This window comes from Nelumbo lutea, chromosome 1 (assembly GCF_056320005.1).
Source record: "Nelumbo lutea isolate HS-2025 chromosome 1, American lotus-T2T, whole genome shotgun sequence".
Lineage (NCBI taxonomy): Eukaryota > Viridiplantae > Streptophyta > Magnoliopsida > Proteales > Nelumbonaceae > Nelumbo > Nelumbo lutea.
The window spans coordinates 200,310,146-200,331,037 of NC_142684.1; the positions used below are offsets into that span (position 1 = coordinate 200,310,146).

Here is a 20,892-nt window from a genome sequence, read left to right on the forward strand (position 1 = left end):
AGACCTTACCACCATGTTCAAAACCCCAAAAACCCCAGAACATCAAATTTCACGACTAAATCCCAAAGCATCTCGTTGATTGAAAAACCATAAGACGAGACCATGATCTGAACTAAAGATGTTAATCCACACCTCTAATCAAATATCCGTTGCTTCCTTCAGATTTGGGATGATAAAAAATGCCTACCTACCAAATTGAACCTCAAATTCCTCGTTTGACCCTTCATCAAACCAAGATCCTATTTCAGCAAATCTTGTTGATTCGAACTTGTCAACCATAAATCTCAATCATTCTAACCCTATTTGACTAAATAGACATCACCACTATGTTCAAAGACATAAAAAACCCCAGAATGCTAAATTTCATGGTTAGATTCATCCATTTGACCGTTAAATTAAAAAGATACTATTTTGACACACCGGATTAAATTGCCACATCATTTGTCTTAACCATAAGCCTTAAAAGGGTGATGGCTAATGTTAGACCCACTCTTGACCCATTAGACCAATCACATAAAGTCTAATAGACCCAAAAAACCCAAAAACCCAAAGGTACCCTCACTTAAAGCTAAGAAAAGACAACTACATTTAAAAGTTCATCAAATTTATATTTTCTGCCACTGAAAGCCCCAAATACGAGACTGCCATAATAAGCATGCCCCAAGCTCCCATTGGATGCACAAAACCTATGAAAACCACCCCCAAATCAAACCAAATGTTTCACCAAATAGGAAAGTTTGACTAAACATTTATCTCTTTGAAGAATCTTTACCTATTTGTGTGAAAACTTACTGTTGAATCCCAGGCACTAAAGCTGGATGAGTTTCAACCTTCAAATTTATTTCCCTTGTTTTCTAGACTTAACACCAGAATCACTCAGCCCAACTCCATAATTCACTCAAGCTTTGTTTAAAGTCTTTATAGTTGTTGGAAAGTTTGTTTCAATGTCACATATGAGAGTTAAATCTCTCATTCCACTATTTCTCTACTTTTAATTTAATTTCAAATTGCTTAAAGTCCTAAACATGGGAAACTTGCATTCTTAACTTCCTCCAGATTGAGAAAAAAAAAGGTAGAGAGGCAAGGGTCTTAGGGAAACCAGTACCTAAGACCCAATAACATCACCTCAAATTAATTTTGGGTGAATATGGGAATGGTTCTAATAAATTTTAGGAGCTTTGAGCAATCATGTTAATTTGCATTTCGCTAAAATTTTAGCTCGAACAACTCCCATATTGGGTTGCTACAACATCTTGGAAAGAGGAGTGCCTAATACCTTCCCTCTCCCAATCCTTGGGTCCCGAAATCTCTTGGTCGTGTGCCTTTTCCCATGGAGAATGGAGTCACTATCAAAGACAAATCAATCTTTTGAATCTAAAAATGATGATTGTTTCCTCTAAAAAATGGGTGGCAACTCTTACTTTTGAGGCAACCATGAGCTTTCTAGAGCTCACAGTTGGCAACTCCACTGAGGAAAACTAGAATCTTTATTGGGTGTTGTTTAGACTCAGTTTCAGGCCTATTTGTTTTGTGTTAGTAAGTTTAAGATTTGTTGGAGCACAATCTGGAACCGCATCTCAAAAAGGCTAGGTGCAATAGACCTTCCCAACACGGTTTGAAATCAGGTTTCCGCGTTGGTTAGCACAGGAGACCTCTTCCTCATACACTGTAATCACTCCAAAACCATTATTGTGCCTAAAACGCACCTGAAACTTCACCTAGAACCATTCTCTCACAGCCTAAAAGTCCAAAAGCACACTTTTTCTTAGTTTCATCGCATTTTAGATAGCCAAACCACACCTTCTTAAAGGTTTATTGCAACCCAAAAGTTCAAAATCACATCTCATTCCAATCCCATCGCAGCCTAAAAACTCACAATCGCAATTCCTTTCAATCCGATCTTAGCCCAAAAAATCAAAATTGCAATTCCTTTCAGCCTCATCGCAACCCATAAACCCAAATCGCGCCTCCTTAGAGCCTCATTACAACCCAGAAGTCCAAAATCACACCTTCTCTTAATCCCATTATAGCTCAAAACTGCACAATCGCACTTGAGTTTAGTTCTATTACAACCTAGAACATCAAAACCACATCTCTTTTAGAGCTTCATCACATGCCAGAATCTTTCCATCACAACTCAAAACCCTCCCATCACAACTTAGAACACTCCCATTGCAGCTCAAAACACTCCCATTGCAACTCAAAATCTTTCCATCACAACTCAAAACACTCCCATTGCAGCTCAGAACCTTCCCATTGCAACTCAAAATACTACCATCACAACTCATAACCTTCCCATCGCACCTCATAACCTCCCCATCACACCTCACATTTAACCCATCGCACCTCAAAACTATCCATCACACCTTATTCTATTTTCATTGCACCTAAATCACCTCATCTACCTTTCCCGCACCCTGCTATAGCATAATACCTTCCATCGCAGTGCATTGGATGTCTCTAGAAACTGTAGGGCTTTTAGAAGCCCCTTGTTTTTTTTTCCTTTTTTTTTTTTGGTGTATTCTTCTCCCCTCCCCTCTTTTCCTTTGGTGATCTCTAAAAATTTGTAGTTTTCCCTTTCTCTATAATGAAATGTGATTAACCATGTTTTTGGTAAGAGTAAATTGTATTTGTTTCTTGTTTCGCTTTTTTCCTTTCCTTTGTTTTAATTAAAAATGCATTAAGACAACCTATTTTCTATTAGATCCCCAAATGTAGCCACCTGGAAACTTGTACGATTGCTTGTAAACCTGAACATGTGGTTAAGTTCTCCCCTTATTCTTTGTTGCTTTCCTATTCATTTTTTTTGTATGCTTGAAAACTCACAAATTACACACTCTCATATAAGAATTAGAATCCCATTATACCTATCAGTGGAAGGATAATATTTGTGTGTGCCTCTAGACTTTGGTCCTCAAAGGTTCCACCAAAACCTTCAAACTAGCCACCAACCAAAGAAGCCCACTTGTCAATGAGTGGAGGTTTAAAGGCTAACAACTTGACTAGAACATTTAAGTCTAAAACCCATCTAATAATTCCATTCATCGTACCTAGAATACCCATACATAGAAGCCTTAGATGAAAATAGGATAGAGGAATTGTAATGCAATTAGGACTAGGACACCATGAGTGTTGCACTATGTGGTTGTCATCTTTAGAAGTAGAATAAAGAAATGAATTCCAAATTCTTTCAGCTTGTTAAAAAAAAAAAAGATTTAATCTTCTATAAAAAGACACTAAAACACCCTAAAAGTCACTAAATACAACACCTAGGCCCAAATTTCCGAATGTTATCCACATCTAAACTAGATCCCAAATAAGCTTCAATAGATTAGAATTTTGAATCAAAGTCAAATATTAATAATAACCGTGAGTGTCGGAAAACTGACTCACTTGAGTTGAATTGGAGTCACCACCCATTCGATTAGGAAGTGGAGGTGATGGGACCTTCGAGAATGATTTTCAAAAACACTTTGTTTCAATAGTGATTCCAAAGCCCGAGGCATTGTTAACTAGTCCAGGTAAGACTTGGATGGGAGAGGGAAGGGGTTAGGCACCCCTCTCCCAAGTCCGATAGGTGGGGCCCACATGAGATTCCGAATAAGCACAAATTATAGTAGAAAGTCAATGGCTAACTAAGAGCAATTAATAATCAATAAAACTAAACAAAAAACATGAACAAATCATCACAAGAAAATTCCCTAATTAAATTAAATTATTTTATTTTGTTTTACTTTATTTTCTTTTTTGAATTTAATTTTTATCATTTGCTTATGTTATTTTCTTATGGAAACCCATTTTTATCCTTATTCATTTTTGTTTTTCTATTTTTTTTTTTGAATCTTTTAATTTTTAATTTTTATTTTCTGATTATTATTATTATTATTATTATTATTATTATTATTATTATTATTATTATTATTATTATTATTATTATTATTATTCTATTGTTTTACTTTATTTTTTCACCATTCCCCTTTCAATGGCTTATTCCCTCCTACCACCTAATCATGTTCGAACCTATACTAGCCTTCCCATTTCACTTTTGACCAAATTTGTTTTACTATTTTATTATGTATATATTTTTAATTTTAGTTTTAGTTTTTTTTTTTCTCTTTTTGTTGGATTAATTTGACCTCCCTACCAATTACCCTTCTCATTCAGAATCTGCAAAAAAAGAGGAATCACTTCGGTTCCTTCATATCTTGGAGACGATCTCTCCCCTTTTTTTGTACTGCATTTGTTTTTATTTATCTATGTATTTATGTTATTCACGGTGGGTATGTTTCAACGAACTGAAGTATCACACTAACCATCCTCTCTGAGATTAAATTCCAACTTAACCAAATAACTAGATGAATCAATATTTCTCATCTAGACTAACTGGGTAATTGATTGCTTAATCCTACTCAGAATTATCAGGAGATACCATGCTGATCATTCAGGTCAACAACCAATGAAGTGAAGTAAATCGAAAACTAATCATAGAACCCGAAGCTTCTCAACTTTCTCATCCAACTGAGAGGATAGGGGTGATGCGTTAGGATTCGAAGCTTCTCAGCTTTCTCATCCAACTGAATTTCAAGTTCAAAAGAAAGGGGAAAGAAAAAAATTGACATAAAATAAAGGGAAAATTCTCGATAGGTATCTTGTACTTTAGGTTGAGTATCAATTCAATACCCGAACTTTAAAGTGCAACAATCTAGTATCCAAACCTTTGAAATGCAGTAATTGAGTAGCTATCATTAATGGTAGGGCTGTTCACAGGTTGGGTTGGGTTGGTTTATTGATGTTTTATCAACCGACCCGACTTAGTCAGTTTATCTAGAAATAAAACCGAAACCGACCCAATACTAAGTAAAACCGACCTGATCTGTTTGAATCGGTTTGGGTCGGTTTGGATCGATTTTATAAATGATTCTCTTGATGTGAACGGTAAAGGATTAAAGTCTAAGAAAGCAAAAGTTAGATGCCTGAAAATTAAAAATGATTTATAGATTAAAACTGATATTTTATATATCAAAAATTTTATATATAATATATATATTTCTGAAATGATGGACTGTCAATTATGTATATCACATGACCTCAGGTGCGATTTAACTTTTAACAATGTCAAAATTATCCTTAGATATTAAACAGCACCCAAACTCTCAACAGTAACATTCCAGACCATCATTTTCATGATAAAAACCCGTCAAGACAAGAACCAAAGGAAGACGATTAAAATTCGTGTAAACTTCTAGAGTTCAACAAATTTTCTAAACTCCAACCGCTCCTACTTCTAGAACACACAGAAACCCTCAAGCTTCTATTTAAAGCTCAGCTATTCCCAATCTCCATACCTTTATAATGACTTGAAACTTACAGAATTCACAGAATCCATGTCTAATATCCCAAGACCTACTTCTCGTTATAGTAAAAATTGATCAAACTTAGACCCTAAAATGCTTGATCATATTCTTTTTCTATTATTACTCAAATCCCAGCTCTGTAAGACTAAAAACTCAAAATTCCAATCTTCAGGTTTAAATAAACAAAAACCACTTGCAAAACCTTCCTTTCCGAGAAGAAGATGAATAAGAAATAATTGTTAAGCATCAAAAATGTCAAAACTATTAAAAAGGTAAAAAAACAGGAACAAAAACAGAGTTTTTGGTCAGCTTAAACGACAATTTCTGGTCAGGGTGCAGTCACCGGTCTTCACGTCCCTTCTATGTAAGCGTCTGATGGTCTGAACTTGACTCAGCGGAAGAGATAGTTTGGCTTTGCCTTTGCTTCTTTCGTCAAACCATGTTATCTGAAAAGGATAACAGAGGAACTGTAAAACAAAATTTCAATGTTTTAAAAAACGACCCAGAATCGGAGCCGTTCTGGCCACTGGTTTCTGGGTCACGGTTTAACTGTTTGTAGGTGCTCAGCCTCCCTCTCTATAGTTGTTGCAGATTTGCAAGTTTGCAGATTGTAGATGATTGATAAAAAAAATCAGATAACACTTGAAGGGCATTTTTGCCTTTTCGCATAACACTTCACGTTTTGAATGTTTGGATACTAGATTGTCGTGTTTTAAAGTTTGGATACTAAATTAACATTTGGCGTAATACCTATGAGAAAATTTCCCTAAGGTTGTATCAACAGTAGCATTATTAGAGAAGAAAAACATAACAAAAGAAATACAAGAAATGATCAATTATTCATGGGAACTCATCACAGATGGGAAAAGAAAAAGCAAAGAAAACGCAAAAGAAGAAGAATATGCAGTGAGAGTAAGACTTGCATGGGCTGTATGTTGACCTGAATTCAATGGACGACATAGGGGAAATGCCGATTTGCTTTAATCTGTGACTAATAACTTAAACGATGGATGCGCCGAGGGGAGTAACCAAAACATTGGAAGAAACTTTGAACATCCATGACTTCTACGGAATGTAAACAAAAGTCTATTGGAAGAAAGACAAATTCCAGAGGTATACTTCTTCAACAGATCAAAATGTACCTCCGGTGTTAACTGTAATGATTTGCTCGGAGGTGAATGGGAACGGAGAACTGAAGGAACTGACTCTTCTAACGGAGAAATGGCTAGAGAGGGGAAGGAGAAGAAAGTGCTATTGTCTGTACAGTGTTAAAGGGAAAATGAAGATGAATTGTGTTTTTTCTGGTGATTTAAAAAGAAGAAGAAATAGAAGAAGAAGAGAAGATAGTGAAAGATTGTGAGATTGGAGAAATATGGCTGGAGATGGGGGAGAGGAGATCGCCGCCGCTGCACCTGTAATGTTCGAATTGGGGAGAAGAGAAACAATCCCCCCCTTTTTTTTAATCAGAAAAGTTTAGGTTTATTTTACAGGTAGGATTAAAGGGCATTTTCATAATTTTGATTAAATTTGGGGGTATTTTGGTAATTTCAGGCAAATCTTGTCAAACTAGGATCCAGGATGAATGGTTGAATTTTGGATCAAATAGAAGGGTCAAGGTTGGTCTAACCACAAAGAGGGGTTGTGCATGTGCACCAATAAGATTGACCAAAATAGAATCTTTTTGGATTAATAGGTAAATGGAGGTATTTTGACTGAAATTTGGCAAGGTAAGGTTTTTGGACATCTAAGTTTATTGGTGGGGTCAAATTGGGCCAAATGGGCCCAGATTAGACAGATCTGAAAAGGGCTTAATTCGATTAATCTAGAGCCTTTGAACGGAACTATGTGTGATTGTGGAGCAAAGAAAGGCAGTTTTAGGTGAAATTTCATAGGGTAGGGTTTTTTAGTAGTGTGAGGTGGTTGGTAAGGTTAGATTAGTTTATATGTTTTTGGATCAAGTGGATATGGGTCGCGGAATCGATAGGGGTTCAAATAGAATCTTTATTTGATTAGAGGGTAAATAGGGGAATTTTGGGTTGAAATTTTATGGGCAGGTATTTTGGTGTGTCCAGAGTCTAGTGATGGTGTCTAATCGGTTCAGGCGGGTCAACATCGTAAAAATTTGGGTCAATGTGATGTTCTAGAATGGAATCTTGGTTTGACGGAAGGACAAATGAGGGAATCTAAGGTTAAGACTTCATGGGTAGGTATTTTGATGTATCCAAAGTTTAATGGTGCGGTTCGATCAGTTTGGATGTATTTGAGTAAGGGGGATTGGGTTGTGAGTGTTTTAGGCTAATGAAAGGGCTTGAAAGGGAATCTTAGATTGATGGAAGGGTAAACAAAGAAATCTTGAGTTCAAATTTCATGGGTAGGTCTTTTGGGAGGTCTTGTGTCTGATGGTTGTGTTTAACCTAATGGTTGATATGTAAATGGGTTCATCAAGGCCATCAGATTGGTACTAGGCATATTTAATGTTGTATTTAAGGGTTTTGAGTTTGAAATTTGGGTCCTTTAGATCTTTTGGTGTTTCAGAGAGATTGTAAGAGTCTAATCAGGAACTTAGAGTGAGTTGGGGGTTCAGACGGCAAATCGAGCAAAAATTGAGTACTGATAATAACATAAGATAAAAAATCGAAACCAATTAAATAAAAAAAAAAAAACAACAACAAATTAAAATCAAATCTATAAATTTTGTCTGAGATTTAAACTATAATAAATAAAAAATTAAGGATAAGAAATCTAGGAATTAGGATTAGAATCAAAACTACAATTATCAGAATCTGAAACTCTTATCTAAAATGCCCATCTTTCTACTCCAGGTTTTTGTTCCCTATCTTGGCTAAGTAGATATATGACTTTATGAGCTTACCTCCTAAGAGGTAGCATCAATAGGCCATTTTTGACCCCTTTTATTGTTTGACTTATGTCCATCTCTTGCCTAAGTAAATGTGTGACTCTATGAGCTCAACTCTTGAGAGGTAACATCAAAAGTCCATTTTGATCAATTTTATTATTTGTCCTATGTCCATTGGGCTAAGTAGATGCATGACTTTATGAATTCAACTCTTGAGAAATAACATCAAAATGCCACCTTGACTCACTCCAGGAGTATCTAGTAGATATATATGGTAAATGGTCTAACCCTCCCTTAACCAGTATCAAATGATACTTTATTCCCTCAACCGAACTTAGGTTAAGTAGATGTTTGGCTCTATGAGTTACTCATGAGAAATAATATTAAAAGGCCACTTAGACTTTCATACTTTTAAAACTCTGGGATGTCAAATAAGTATACATATGGTGTAGGGATTGATATTCCCTTAGCCAATATCAAAATGACATTCTCATGATCCTTCATAAATTTTTGAGCTCAAATATCTTTTTTGCTCTTCTCCAAACTAGTTAGATGTTTGACCCAATGAGTTTTCTCTTAGGGAGCAACATCAAAAAGGTGGTTGTTTCATAAACATAGTGCAGGAACTAATTACTCTCAACACTTCCTTCTAGTTTTAACATTTTCCAAAATCCAAGAGTATTTTCTAGGACTAAAAGTATTTTCTAAATTATAACTTAATACTAATTAGAACACTAGTTTCCCATCCCAAAATTAATAATAAAACAAGGGGAAAGAACAAATGTACCAAATATCATCAAATCTCAATGCCTAACTCATAATAAAAATCCATTTCTATAATCATCCAATATAGAAATCTATCAAGTCAACAAAAACACAATAAAGGAACAACTTATGAAACAAAGTGAAATAAAATTGTCAAGCCATCAAATTCTATTGTAAGGATTGCCAAATAAAGTTTTTTTATTAAATCCTAACTCACATAATTTCATGTCATATATAGTCAATTGCAAAAATCAACATTCCATAAACTTGGAAAAATATCAAAATCTATGAATACTCTTTCAATCTTATCAAAACTGATAAAGTTAATAAACTCCGTTCAAATCTCAAAAGATTTTTCAAAGTTTCTTTAAACATTGGATTTGTTTTCCAACTTCAAGCTCAACTTTGGTTTTTACTTTCTAAATGTTTTTTTTTTTTCTAATTTTTAACAGAGGTCAACTAATTTAAGATGTTCCCCTTGCATAACCTAGTTTAGTTGTCCATAGATGCCGTGCACATCCTTGCTAAGTTCCCTTAACCCACTCCATGGAAGGGAGGTAATTGTAGACACTTTAGCTTTAAAATTTAACACCAAGTTTATTACCTCAATTTCATCTATAGCATCTTATACCCTTGCCAAGTTAAGTTTAACCTCAACCCATGCTTGCTTAGGATCCAATATCTAGTTATCCTAGCCCTAGTAGCCTCAATAGCTCTAGGTGCATATTAGGGGCAGGCTAGTTTTATCATGGTTTTTCGTAGTTTTTGCCCGCACTTCATCATTTGCATGAGCATATTGCATGACATCACATGTTACATCACTAGAGCCAGTCCTTAAATCACACTAGTCTATCCTACCTTTTAGATGCCTATAACCTAGGTTGATACCATCATATCACTAGTTCAATAGCCAACTGAACAGCTAAACCTTGCTAAAAATATGACCATGTTCCTCTACTGCTTCTCCTCCTTTTTCCCTCAAGTTCCCTATTTCTAAGGTTTGTTTTGGTCCCCTCCTTCCCTTTTTTTAAGTGCAAAATATAAAAACCTCCCCAAAGGATTCTAAGAATCATAAAAACCTTTCCTTAAGTTTCATTTTAGCAGAAACCTCTCATGTAGTTTCAAAAAATCCTACAATTACCTCCCTTCCAACATTGTCCTAGTTTATTATCAAGAAAGAAATATTATTGTCTCCATAATAGAGAATTTAAAGTTGCAAAATTGCCCTTACTATTTGTTAGGGAATCTTCTAATATAATCAAAATGTTAGATTTGCCCTTTTAGAGTTCACTCTTTAATTTGACCTAGGGAATTTTTTTGGTTAAAAAATAAAGGTGTTTTTTGGATACTTTAGTAAGTCTCCATATAAATTTATAGACATAAGGCTAAATTGGATATTTTCAAAAAATTAGTGCATTAGGCCAACTTTTTCTAGCTGAGACAATGATGGAAGGGAGATAACTACATGATTTTTCAAAATTATAGGAGAGGTTTCTATTAAAATGAAACTTTATGGGAGGTTTTTATGATTGTTAGAAACCTCAAAGGACATTTTTGTATTTTACCCTTTTTTAATTATTAATTTATGCCATCATCCCAATGCACACTTTTTCTTGTATGTTGTATTTGTACACTTTGAACTAAAGCTTGTTTCTTTAAATTATCAAACATATCCTTCATTCCATGAATCAAGAAAGCAGGGATACAAGGTGCTAACCAATTGGTTGGTAAGGTCTCTTGCTTGTCGTAGTGGAGATTTGGGATCAAATCCCACTTGCACCTGGTTTAGGGGGTTATGGGTTGGAGGATGGGCTACTCCCCATTGTGTAGCCCTTCATAAGATATCAAAAAATAAGAAAGGGGGGATTGTGTACTATGTTGTGCAATAGGCATGCTATGCTTGTGTGGCTTCTTTATATATGGATCATCTATACTTTAGGGGGTTATGGGTTGGAGGATGGGCTACTCCCCATTGTGTAGCCCTTCATAAGATATCAAAAAATAAGAAAGGGGGGATTGTGTACTATGTTGTGCAATAGGCATGCTACGCTTGTGTGGCTTCTTTATATATGGATCATCTATACTGGGCTTGCTTCTACCTTATTGAGATTTGAGACAAACAACTTATATATATATATATATATATATATATATATATATATATATATATATATATATATATATATATATATATATATATACTATTATAAAATGTAGGAATAAGGGTGTAGATTTTTTTTTGACTAAAATGCCCATATTCGTTATTTAGCCTATCTCTAATTATGAAGGTTGAAAATGTAATTTCAATTAATGCTCTGCACCTCATTTAATCCCCTCTCATTAACTCTTGTATTTAAGGTATTAACTCCCATTCTCTTTTATTAAATTCCATATTTATGTCATTTTTTCACTAATAAATGCTACTAATTAGATCTATGTCGAATAGTTTTATAAACCCATATATTTTAATACTTACTTAAAAACAAAACCATTCTTTATCCAAGTGATGAATCAAATTGGCAAACCTATAAAGTCATAGTTAGATAATAAAATTTTTAAATATAAATAAATATAGAAAATTACACAAATGTAGAAAAATTTAAGTCATTTTTGATATTTTTCTATTGATCAAATTAAAAAAAAGTGTAATAAACAAAAAATATTTTGATTGATGATGAAAATGAAATACATAATTTAAAACTGACAAAAATGAAATTATTTTCTTGTTTAACATAGATCAATAGTTCAACTTTTGGGTCAAATCTATCAACCTTTAATGTCATAATTAAATAATAAAAACTAATAAAATATAAAAAATACAAAAAAAATATAAGTTTTACAAAAAAACATTTGGGCACATGTATAATATCATATATTAATCATATTAAACAAAAAATAAGTGTACATAACAGTATTATTTTTGCACACATAAAAATAAAAAATAATTAAAGAAAAAATTGAACACATCTATAACTCCATATTTATACTACTACTAAAAATATAATAAGATTGTAGAACTTTCTTTTGATTAAAATACCCATTTTTTTAATTTAATCCATATTTAATTGTGAGGTTTAAAATATAATTTGAACTACAAATTTCACCTCATTCAATTCACTCTCTTTAAATCTTGCATTTTTTTGTTAAATGAACAAAACAAATATACACTAAAAATATAAAACATTACAAAAGTAAGAGTCCAATCAAGTAGGTAGGCTTGTCAGTGATTTTGCAATCTGCATTCAATTAATAGTGAAAAAATATAAAAAAAAAGACCTGAATTTTATAGAAAAAATTGGATACATTATTCTTATCATTATCATTATCTAGAATTGCCACGAGTAAAGGACGTCCACACTTACTAGTATACTAAAGTAGAACATGCCACGTCAGATGGCCTCTCGTTGTTCCATTATCCCAATTGAGCAATTCTAGAGGGAGTTCAAAATTGCCTTTAGAGGCCGATCGAGTTGCCACCTTAGCATGGCTTATCTCCCCTTTTCTTCTCCTTTTTATTAGGAAGTTATCCCCCACTTTCTCCTATCTTTAACTATCTCTAATTCCTATTTATCCTCTCCCCCACTTTTTATCTATATCTATCTAAAGAAAGTTTCAATTAAAAAATTTAACAATTATTTAAATATTATAATAAAATTATGTAATAATTCTATAATATTTATTAAAAACACAAAAATAATTATAATATATTTAATAATATTCATATTATTAATAATTTTATATTTTTATGAAATTCATAATGAAATTATGTAATAACAATATAAGTTATAAGTTTATAGATTATTCGATTTAATAACCAAATAATATTTTAAAAATATAAATTAAAAATAATTTAAATGTTATTCAAATAATTGAAAATTTTTAAATATTATTGAAATAGTGGATGTAGATTAAATAACTTAGAGGTTTTAAAGCTTTATTACTTATTTATTGTATTTTCACTATAAATTTTCAATAATTATTGGAGATTAAACTATTGATATTTGTTAGAGATTCGACTATCAATTTAACTACAATTAGGAGTGTTCACTAGGCATTTCAATTCGGTTGTAGATTGTTTAGCTAGCCAAATTGATCTAGTCAACTTGGGGAGTTGTCACTCGAAATTAACCAACCATTAGTGAAAATCGACCAACTTGAATTGTATCAGTCAATGTTTTAAAAACCAACTCGGAGACTGATCTACTTTTGCATATGGGTCATGGTCACCGATTTAATCATCTTGGTTGAATGGGTTAGACTGAATGTTTTAAAAACCAACTTGAAGACCGATCTACTTTTGCATCTGCGTCGCGGTCACCAATTATCCATCCTGGTCAAACAGGTTAGACTGTTCCACGTCAACACTATATACATACATACATACGTACGTACGTACGTACGTACATACATAAATGTGCATATATGTATATATGTGTGCAAATACATATTTTATCAATAAATAGTGTATAATTATGTTTTATATATAATATATGTATTATTTTATATTTTATTTATATTTTTAATTCAGTTTTGATTTTTTATTTATAAAAAAAATTTTAATTTTGTGATTTGAGAATAAAAAAAAGTTTTTTTTCACAAAAATAGCGGGGGAAGGCACCTTAGGATGCATAGATCTTGAAAAGTTACCCAAAAAAAAAAAAAAAATTGGGTTGAACGTTTGTACATACATTAAGTATGCAACTTGTAACCTAGTGACTAGGTTGAACAGGTCAACAATTTACCAAGTCAACGACTAAGGGTGGATTTGAATAGAACTAAATCTAGAACCAAGGTTGAGGGATGGTTCGAGCAGTTCAACCAGTCGGGTTAATGGTAGGTTGAAAACATTGGTATCGGTTTGGGATGATTTCCAATTTGGTTGGTTGGTTCAAAAGATTTAAACTTAAAAAAATTTAAATTATATTTTAAAAATGCAATGATATTATTAAAAGGATAAATTTAAAAAATTAAGTTTATAAACTAAGAAATATAAGATTTTTACTACTTCTTGTATTAAAAAATTATATTTAAAATATAAAATATTAATCTATATTTATAATTGGGTCGGTTTACAAATGGCCAAACCACAACTAACTTGACGTGGTCGGGTTAGGAAATTCTTGAATCGAAGCTGACCAGAAATGGGTCGAGTTGGGTTAGCTTGGTTAGTTTCATTAGTTTGATTAACATCGTTAAATGAAATTAATTATTGTTACTTTTGTATTGCAAAAAATATTAATAATATTATATAAAATATAAATAATTATTAGAGAAAATTTCTTAAACTACCCCTAAGGTTTAGGAAATTAACTAACTCTACCCCTACTGTTTCAGTATTGTCTTAAAGTACCCATATTGTTTTTGACAATTATCTAAAACCTCCCCTACCATTAACTTTTCATCACACTCGATCATATATTACATCATATGACCGATTTTTTTCAAAAATTCTAAAAATACCCTTTGAAATCTTTCTCACTCCCTCTTTCCTCACCTTCAACATGGTATACATGGTGGACTATCACCAACTCGAGTCAGTTGAATTAGTTTGATCAGTTTCATTAATTTAATAAATATCCCTAAATGAAATTAATTATTATTATTTTTGTATTAAAAAATTATTAAAATTAATATATAAAATATAAATAATTATTAACTATAAAATAATAATTATTTTTATTATTTAAATTTCGTTTAACAAAATCCGCACAGGCCCTCGCTGGTTTATTCTATATCGGTTGAGGATCGCATGCTATGCCGACAGGGACATTGAAATAGATATTCGCCTCATAGTAGCATAGATAGCGGTTGTTAATGAATTTAGTAGGCTTGCTTCCGTCCCATGAGTTGACAAATCCCGCAAGACAGCGGAAGTGGGCCCACACCAGCTGAATCTCATTGTCCTGAATAACTTCAACGAATAACGTCATCAACCGGAGCAAGTGCGATTCACGTGGATCAAAATCGATGTAGTAGCCGCAGCGCCGGACGAGAGAACCAGTCAGCCAGAGAGAGAGAGTGAGAGAGAGTTGGATAAGACTCGTAGTCGTAGAGACTAGAGAGAGAGAGCAGTCCTTAGTCCTGACAGTCTGTCTCTACACCCACATGCGCATGTTAGCAGTATTCTTTTGCCTCGTTTTCTGTTATTTTTATTTTATTTATTTAATAAAAATTTAAAAGGAAAAACAAAAAGAGATTCTTTGAGGTGAACCCACCAGGCACCAACATTCCAGGAGTGCAGTTGAAAGTCGAAACTTGAAAAACTCTACTCCCTTACTTTCCGGTTTAGTGGTGGGGGACCATCTGAATAAAAATACTTAATTACTCCTAGAAGCGATCTTGGCCGTTCATCAATTGGATCGTGGTTGTATAGTTTCTCGTACGTAACGTAAGCTACTCCCAACGGTATGCATGTAGTAAGATTTAAATCAAATAGTTCAAGTTGGGGTGGGTGTCATACTCTTATCTGGCGAACCAACACCAACAGGGACAAAAAGGTAAATTAGGGACAGTGAAACTGTTCTTATTTTGTTTATTTGATATTTTTTTAGTGGAAGCTGAGAAGCTGCGACACATGGGCTGACCGGTCGTCATAAACCAGAAATCGAAAGTGAGCAAACACAGAAAGGAGGAGAGAGAGAGAAGGGGGCGACAGATATATTCATTTGCAGACAGCGAGAGAAAGATAGAGAGAGAGAGGGGCGGTTCGAGTATTAATTAACTTTTAGAACAATTTCTTTAATCCCAGAAAGAAAGAGAGAGAGAGAGAGAGAAAGTGGCTGATGCGGTAATCCCCAGTTTGCGTACAGTAGTAAACTCATAGGGACGGAACGGAAGGGATTATCCATCTCTCACTCTCTCTGAATTAGAAAAAGAGTTTCAGTTCCGCTGTCCCCAGCGATCAGATTCCCCTTCCTTTTCCCTTCTTTAAGTTTCCCTTTTTGTTTTCTCTTTCTCTCTCACTCAAGCCCTAGAGGTTTGAGACTTCTTTGCTTGATCAAGTGGGGGGTCGGGGTCGGAGCTTCGAGAATGAGATCTTCGTTGACGGCTGCAACTCCCCCAATTCTCCTACACAGCTTTCTTTCGTGAGCTGGTCATTTAATTTGTTTTCTTTGAGAATGAGAAGTGGCTGGAATTGGGATTTGCAAGTTGTACGTGGACACCAAGCTTACATAATCTTCGGGACAAATCTCAGATTTTTTTCTTCAGTGGATGACGGCTCTTTCCGTGTCTTCATTGATTCCATGTACCATTCCCTTCTCATTTTCTCTTTGGAATTTATTTATTTCTTTCTTCTTGATATATAGTCTTCCTCTTCTGTTTTTTTTTTTTTTAATCTAAGCAAGTTCGTTTAAAACAGGAACATGATAGGGCTCGATCAATTTCTGTTACCGATAAAAAATCGTTTTTCCCCCTATCTTCAAAAGTTAAGGAAAGAATTTCTACCAGAAAATCTTGTGGATCCATATTTTCAATTTTTTTCCTATTTGCATATGATTTTTCTTCTGGTGGATTTGCAATTGGGTACAAATTGAAAACACATTTCATATACAAGTTTTTTTGTCAACTATTACTCCATTTCCCGCGGGGGGGGCGGGGGGGGGGGGGGGGGGAGGGGGGGAGTTAAACGGATTATACAGATAAGCCACATGTGAATAGGAGAGTTCAGTGAATTACTTCTCATCTATCCTATGCGCACAAGAGGAACGATAGAGTCTACTGTTCAAGTTCAGTTTGATATCAGTTGGAATGAACCTGCTCATATTGTTTCGCATCTGCTTTTAAATCCAATTTATGTGTCAAGAGCAGATAAGAATTGTTCAGATTGACTATTCATTCATAGGAGAATGTACTATTCGTTTGGGATTCCTCCTGTATCCCGTTTGTCTTTGAACCAACCACACAACACTCAGATTAAATACTAGGAATAAGAAATTGAAAGAAAAAACAACAAAATTGTATGCAAGACACTGTGACGAGAACATTGATTATTAGCATTTGCAAAACTTTTCTCTTAAACGTTTGATGTCATGTTCGTTAAACTTCCGGGATACCTAAACCGATGCAATTCGTTTGGTTGGAGGTGGCACCATTTATCTGATTTCAAATGGTTTGCCTTTTCTCGTCAATCTTATATGACAAGATCTTATTAGAACAGGATCCTTTATTCTAGCATGTTGATTTTTATGTTTTTATCTTTTAATTCTTTTTTTAAACACATGCAGGAATGGGGCTTGAAGTACTGTTGGAAAGATCCTGGCAAAACACGGTTATATTAAACAATGCAAGGTCTGATGTAAGAGTTGGCACTCTGTTTGATTTTCATGAGAACGGAATGTTGACAGGAGGTGATTTTAATCTTAATTCCACCCAAAAATATACAGATTCTCTTAAGGAATTTCTAAAGCAGAAAATGCTCCACCATGAGGCGATATTTAAGAACCAGGTAGAAGGACCATTTCTGATTCTCTATGCAGAATTGAAGTACCTCTACTGGAGGGCCTGCTCAGATTCAGAAAAAAAATTATTTCCTTTACTTTTATGTTTCCGGAGGTGTTGATGGTCTGTTTTTTCAGGTCCACGAACTCCATCGTCTATACAGGATTCAGAAAACCTTGATGAAGGATATTAGCTGGAGGGACCTTGATGGATATAATTCATGGACAGCAAACACACAACCAGTCCAGTTACCATTTCAAGATTTACCAGCACATAGACCATTGGTGGAAGAGAGAACCTTTTCTGCACCTCCCATGGTAAATAACTTTAGCCTACAAAATGATACATTTTATTGGCAATACACAAAGCAAGGCAGGTGATGGTAAAAAACAGTGCTTGCGTAATTTGATATGCCTGTGGCACGCATGAACTGCCTTTTAACCCTCATCTAGTAGTTCAGCAACGAGACGTCTTGACCAAAATGGTGGGTCCATCAGATGGCGGATCTTGGTTGACCTGCATGATTCCTTTGACCAAAATGAATTCGTTCAGATGAAAGTATATAATATCATTTAGGTCTTTTCAGGATTCCAATCATGATATGTAGACATGTTAGGTCCATCAGATGGTGGGTCCTGGTTGACCTGCATTGGTGCCATGCTTCATTTCGGATGCATGGATATGTTTCCTGTCCTCTTTCTGTCCTGCCTAACTTAACCATTCTTTTCAATTTTGAAAATTTTTATTGATAATTTTCAGGTGAGCCCTAAACTGATTGCAAACCAGGATATGTTGGAGCAGCAAGGCACCTACACTAAACTTCAGCACGGACTTGTTGACCTTCAACTCCCGGCCGACGAATACATTAGTCATGTAGGCAACGGACTTCCTAGGAAAATGAACTTATGGCCATCCCTTGGAGAGTCCACTGAAGCAATGAATTTTTTTCATAGTAGTTATTCTTCTGATCCAGAGGTGGTAAAGCTTTCCCTGAATGGTGGAGAGGGCCAAAGTAAGGAGAGTTCCAATAGAAATTTGTCCAACAAAAAGACTTCTTTTTCTACCCAAGTTGTCATTGATTTGGAAGAATCCACCGAAATGTTATCAGACAAGGAGCTAAAACCATTACGTTTCCTTGTATCTGAAGCTCCAAATTCCGTAGATAAGCATGAGGCCCACGTTTCTGTTCCAGCTGACCCAAGCTTTTCACTTAGAACAAAGAAAGATGTAGGTCATGGGCTTTCCGTAAATTGCTCTGTTGCAAATTGCACTGAGGATAGTGAAGAGCAGAAATCCTTGTTCATGGATACTGGTGAGTTTTTTCATGGCAAACATGTTACAGGCATGGATGTTCATTTTTCACATGGCACTTGCTGTTATCTTGCATAATGTATTTGTTTCCCCCAAACAACACTGTGTACATAATCAAACGGGTTCTTCAACCACTCCTTTCTCTAAGCTAGTAGAAAATCATCCCTATGTATCATCAAGTAATTTGGGTTTACCCCTAGCAGCAGGAGAAGTAAGAGTTGGCCCAGTAAACTTTGACAAGAGTGAGGAAGATACAGTATCTTCAAGTCCTTGTAAAAGTCAGGTCGTGATTCAAGATGGACTTTTTGGAGTATCTAATGCTGCAGGCAAGTCCAATTATGCGACTGACATCAACTCTAGCAGTGTAAAGGACTTGCAATCTGGAACAGAGGATAAACACCAGTTAGAGGTTTCAAATCTTTCTGCCTTTGAGGAGTCTGGAACTACTCAACTAGGATCTCAAATTGCAGAGGCTCACTCTTGCGAGCAGGAACTGAATGTGGAAACTGGTATTTATGCTTGCATGCAGGGTAAATGTTGTGATGGCACTGAACCAGAATATCAATGTGGTAGCGAGCAGGAAAAGGACAGAGAAATGGATACTTTGGTCCAAATAGCTGCAGAGTCCCTTATCCAGTTTTCTATGGAAAATTCACTATGTTCTCAAGATGGGTTTGCAAAGGCAGCAGAATCAGATGAATTGTTAAACGAGGAGAAAGCGGAACAGCCAGAGTATTCTTCTGATTCCTTTGAATCAATCACATTGAGATTAACAGAAAGCAGTATAGATGATTACTCAGTGTCATCAGCGCCGGTAGAGGTAAATGAATTAGGAAATAAGCCATGTGGGTGGAACTTGAAGAGGGGGAGGAGAATGAAAGATTTCCAGAGAGAGATACTGCCTGGTCTTGCGTCTCTTTCCAGACATGAAATCTGGGAAGATATAAATATTATAGGAGCGGTTATCAAGTCAAAGGAATACAAGAACAGATCCAGGAAAGTGGTAGTCGGGGATAACTGGTGTGCCCCTGTAAGAAGCAGAAGGTCGAAACTTAATTATGTTGGCCGAAGGAATTATTCATGAAAGTTTACTTTAACCTGGCAAAGGCATATATATACACAAGGAAAATTGATGGTTCTATGAATTAAATTAATAATGTACTCTTCCACAGATAATTCACTATGGGTATACTGACGTGTTGATCTTAGTTTTTTCCAATTTCTGAGAGTTTACTCGGTATTTGTCTTCCATCCCTTGTCAGATGGAAAAGGCTGCAAGAGGATAGGGCGTATATTGGACTAACCAAATTCATGCCTGTAAAAGCAGGAGCGTTGGGGACTCTGCTGAAACGATATTTGAAGACTTCTTAATGGTGTTCCTTCCTTATTCCTTGTTGTTACCTAATGATAATGACAAATACAAGGAATGATAAGATATTTTTGTGCAGGTTCGCCCCATACCTTGCATTGCATGGACTCACAATTCCGTTCCTAATAGTATCACTTTTTCACTACTAGTGAGCTGCATGTGCACAGTCGTTGGCTTGTTCTTGTTTTGGTAGAAGAGGACGAATCACCAACGGAGGGGCCGGACGGGGGCGGGACCAGGGCCTAGGCCTGTGAAAGCTCTGCCTACGTTAGCCTGTCTTTTATACTTTCTGGGTCCTGCCGTGTCCGTAGCATTATAATAATAATATTTATTATTGCCCTTCCCTTGCAGCTAATGTCAATGGACTGATTTTGGATTGGACTCCGTCCGGTCCAAAATCAATTTGGATAGATTGGATGGACCAATAACAATCTGGTTCAAAATATTTATTAGATTGGATTGAACCTGGTCTACTCATAATAAATTTATATTGGATTGGGTTGGATTAAGTCAATATCTGGTCCATTGATATAAGATAAGAATATAAGTGTCAATGGACCAAGTTTGGGTTGAACCAATCCAAATCAAAACCAATTTGAACAGATTTGATGGTCCAGACATTGAAGTGGATCAATCCAAAATGGTCCAGAATATTCATTGGAATTGGACCAAATCCAGTCCAATTGACACCCCTACTTACAGCATACTTGCTTCCAAGCATTGCCCCGGATGTGAATTCTTTGATCTATTCACTTTATGCGTGTTATAGTTGTTCACTACCATCCTCCTGTTGTCTT

General features: G+C 35.0%; 2 protein-coding genes across 5 annotated transcripts; both read left to right on the forward strand.

Annotated features, from left to right (window-relative positions):
* The first annotated feature begins 15,549 nt into the window (after positions 1-15,549).
* LOC148880341 (uncharacterized) lies at positions 15,550-18,811 on the forward strand. Of its 4 annotated transcripts, none has more exons than XM_088962210.1 (5): positions 15,550-16,222; positions 17,202-17,272; positions 17,361-17,422; positions 17,553-17,732; positions 18,175-18,811. In XM_088962210.1, exons 3-5 carry the CDS (start codon positions 17,390-17,392, stop codon positions 18,802-18,804), a joined length of 843 nt encoding a protein of 280 aa, XP_088818336.1. In that variant the 5' UTR covers positions 15,550-16,222; positions 17,202-17,272; positions 17,361-17,389; the 3' UTR covers positions 18,805-18,811. The 4 variants fall into 4 exon arrangements, with proteins under 4 accessions (XP_088818336.1, XP_088818335.1, XP_088818334.1 ...); XM_088962209.1 differs by having other exon boundaries at positions 17,202-17,265; XM_088962208.1 differs by having other exon boundaries at positions 17,202-17,422.
* Positions 18,812-18,842: 31 nt separating this feature from the next.
* LOC148880342 (uncharacterized) lies at positions 18,843-19,945 on the forward strand. The gene has a single exon (XM_088962213.1). The coding sequence runs from the start codon at positions 19,250-19,252 to the stop codon at positions 19,808-19,810; it is 561 nt and encodes a 186-aa protein (XP_088818339.1). The 5' UTR covers positions 18,843-19,249; the 3' UTR covers positions 19,811-19,945.
* The last annotated feature ends 947 nt before the right edge of the window (positions 19,946-20,892 follow it).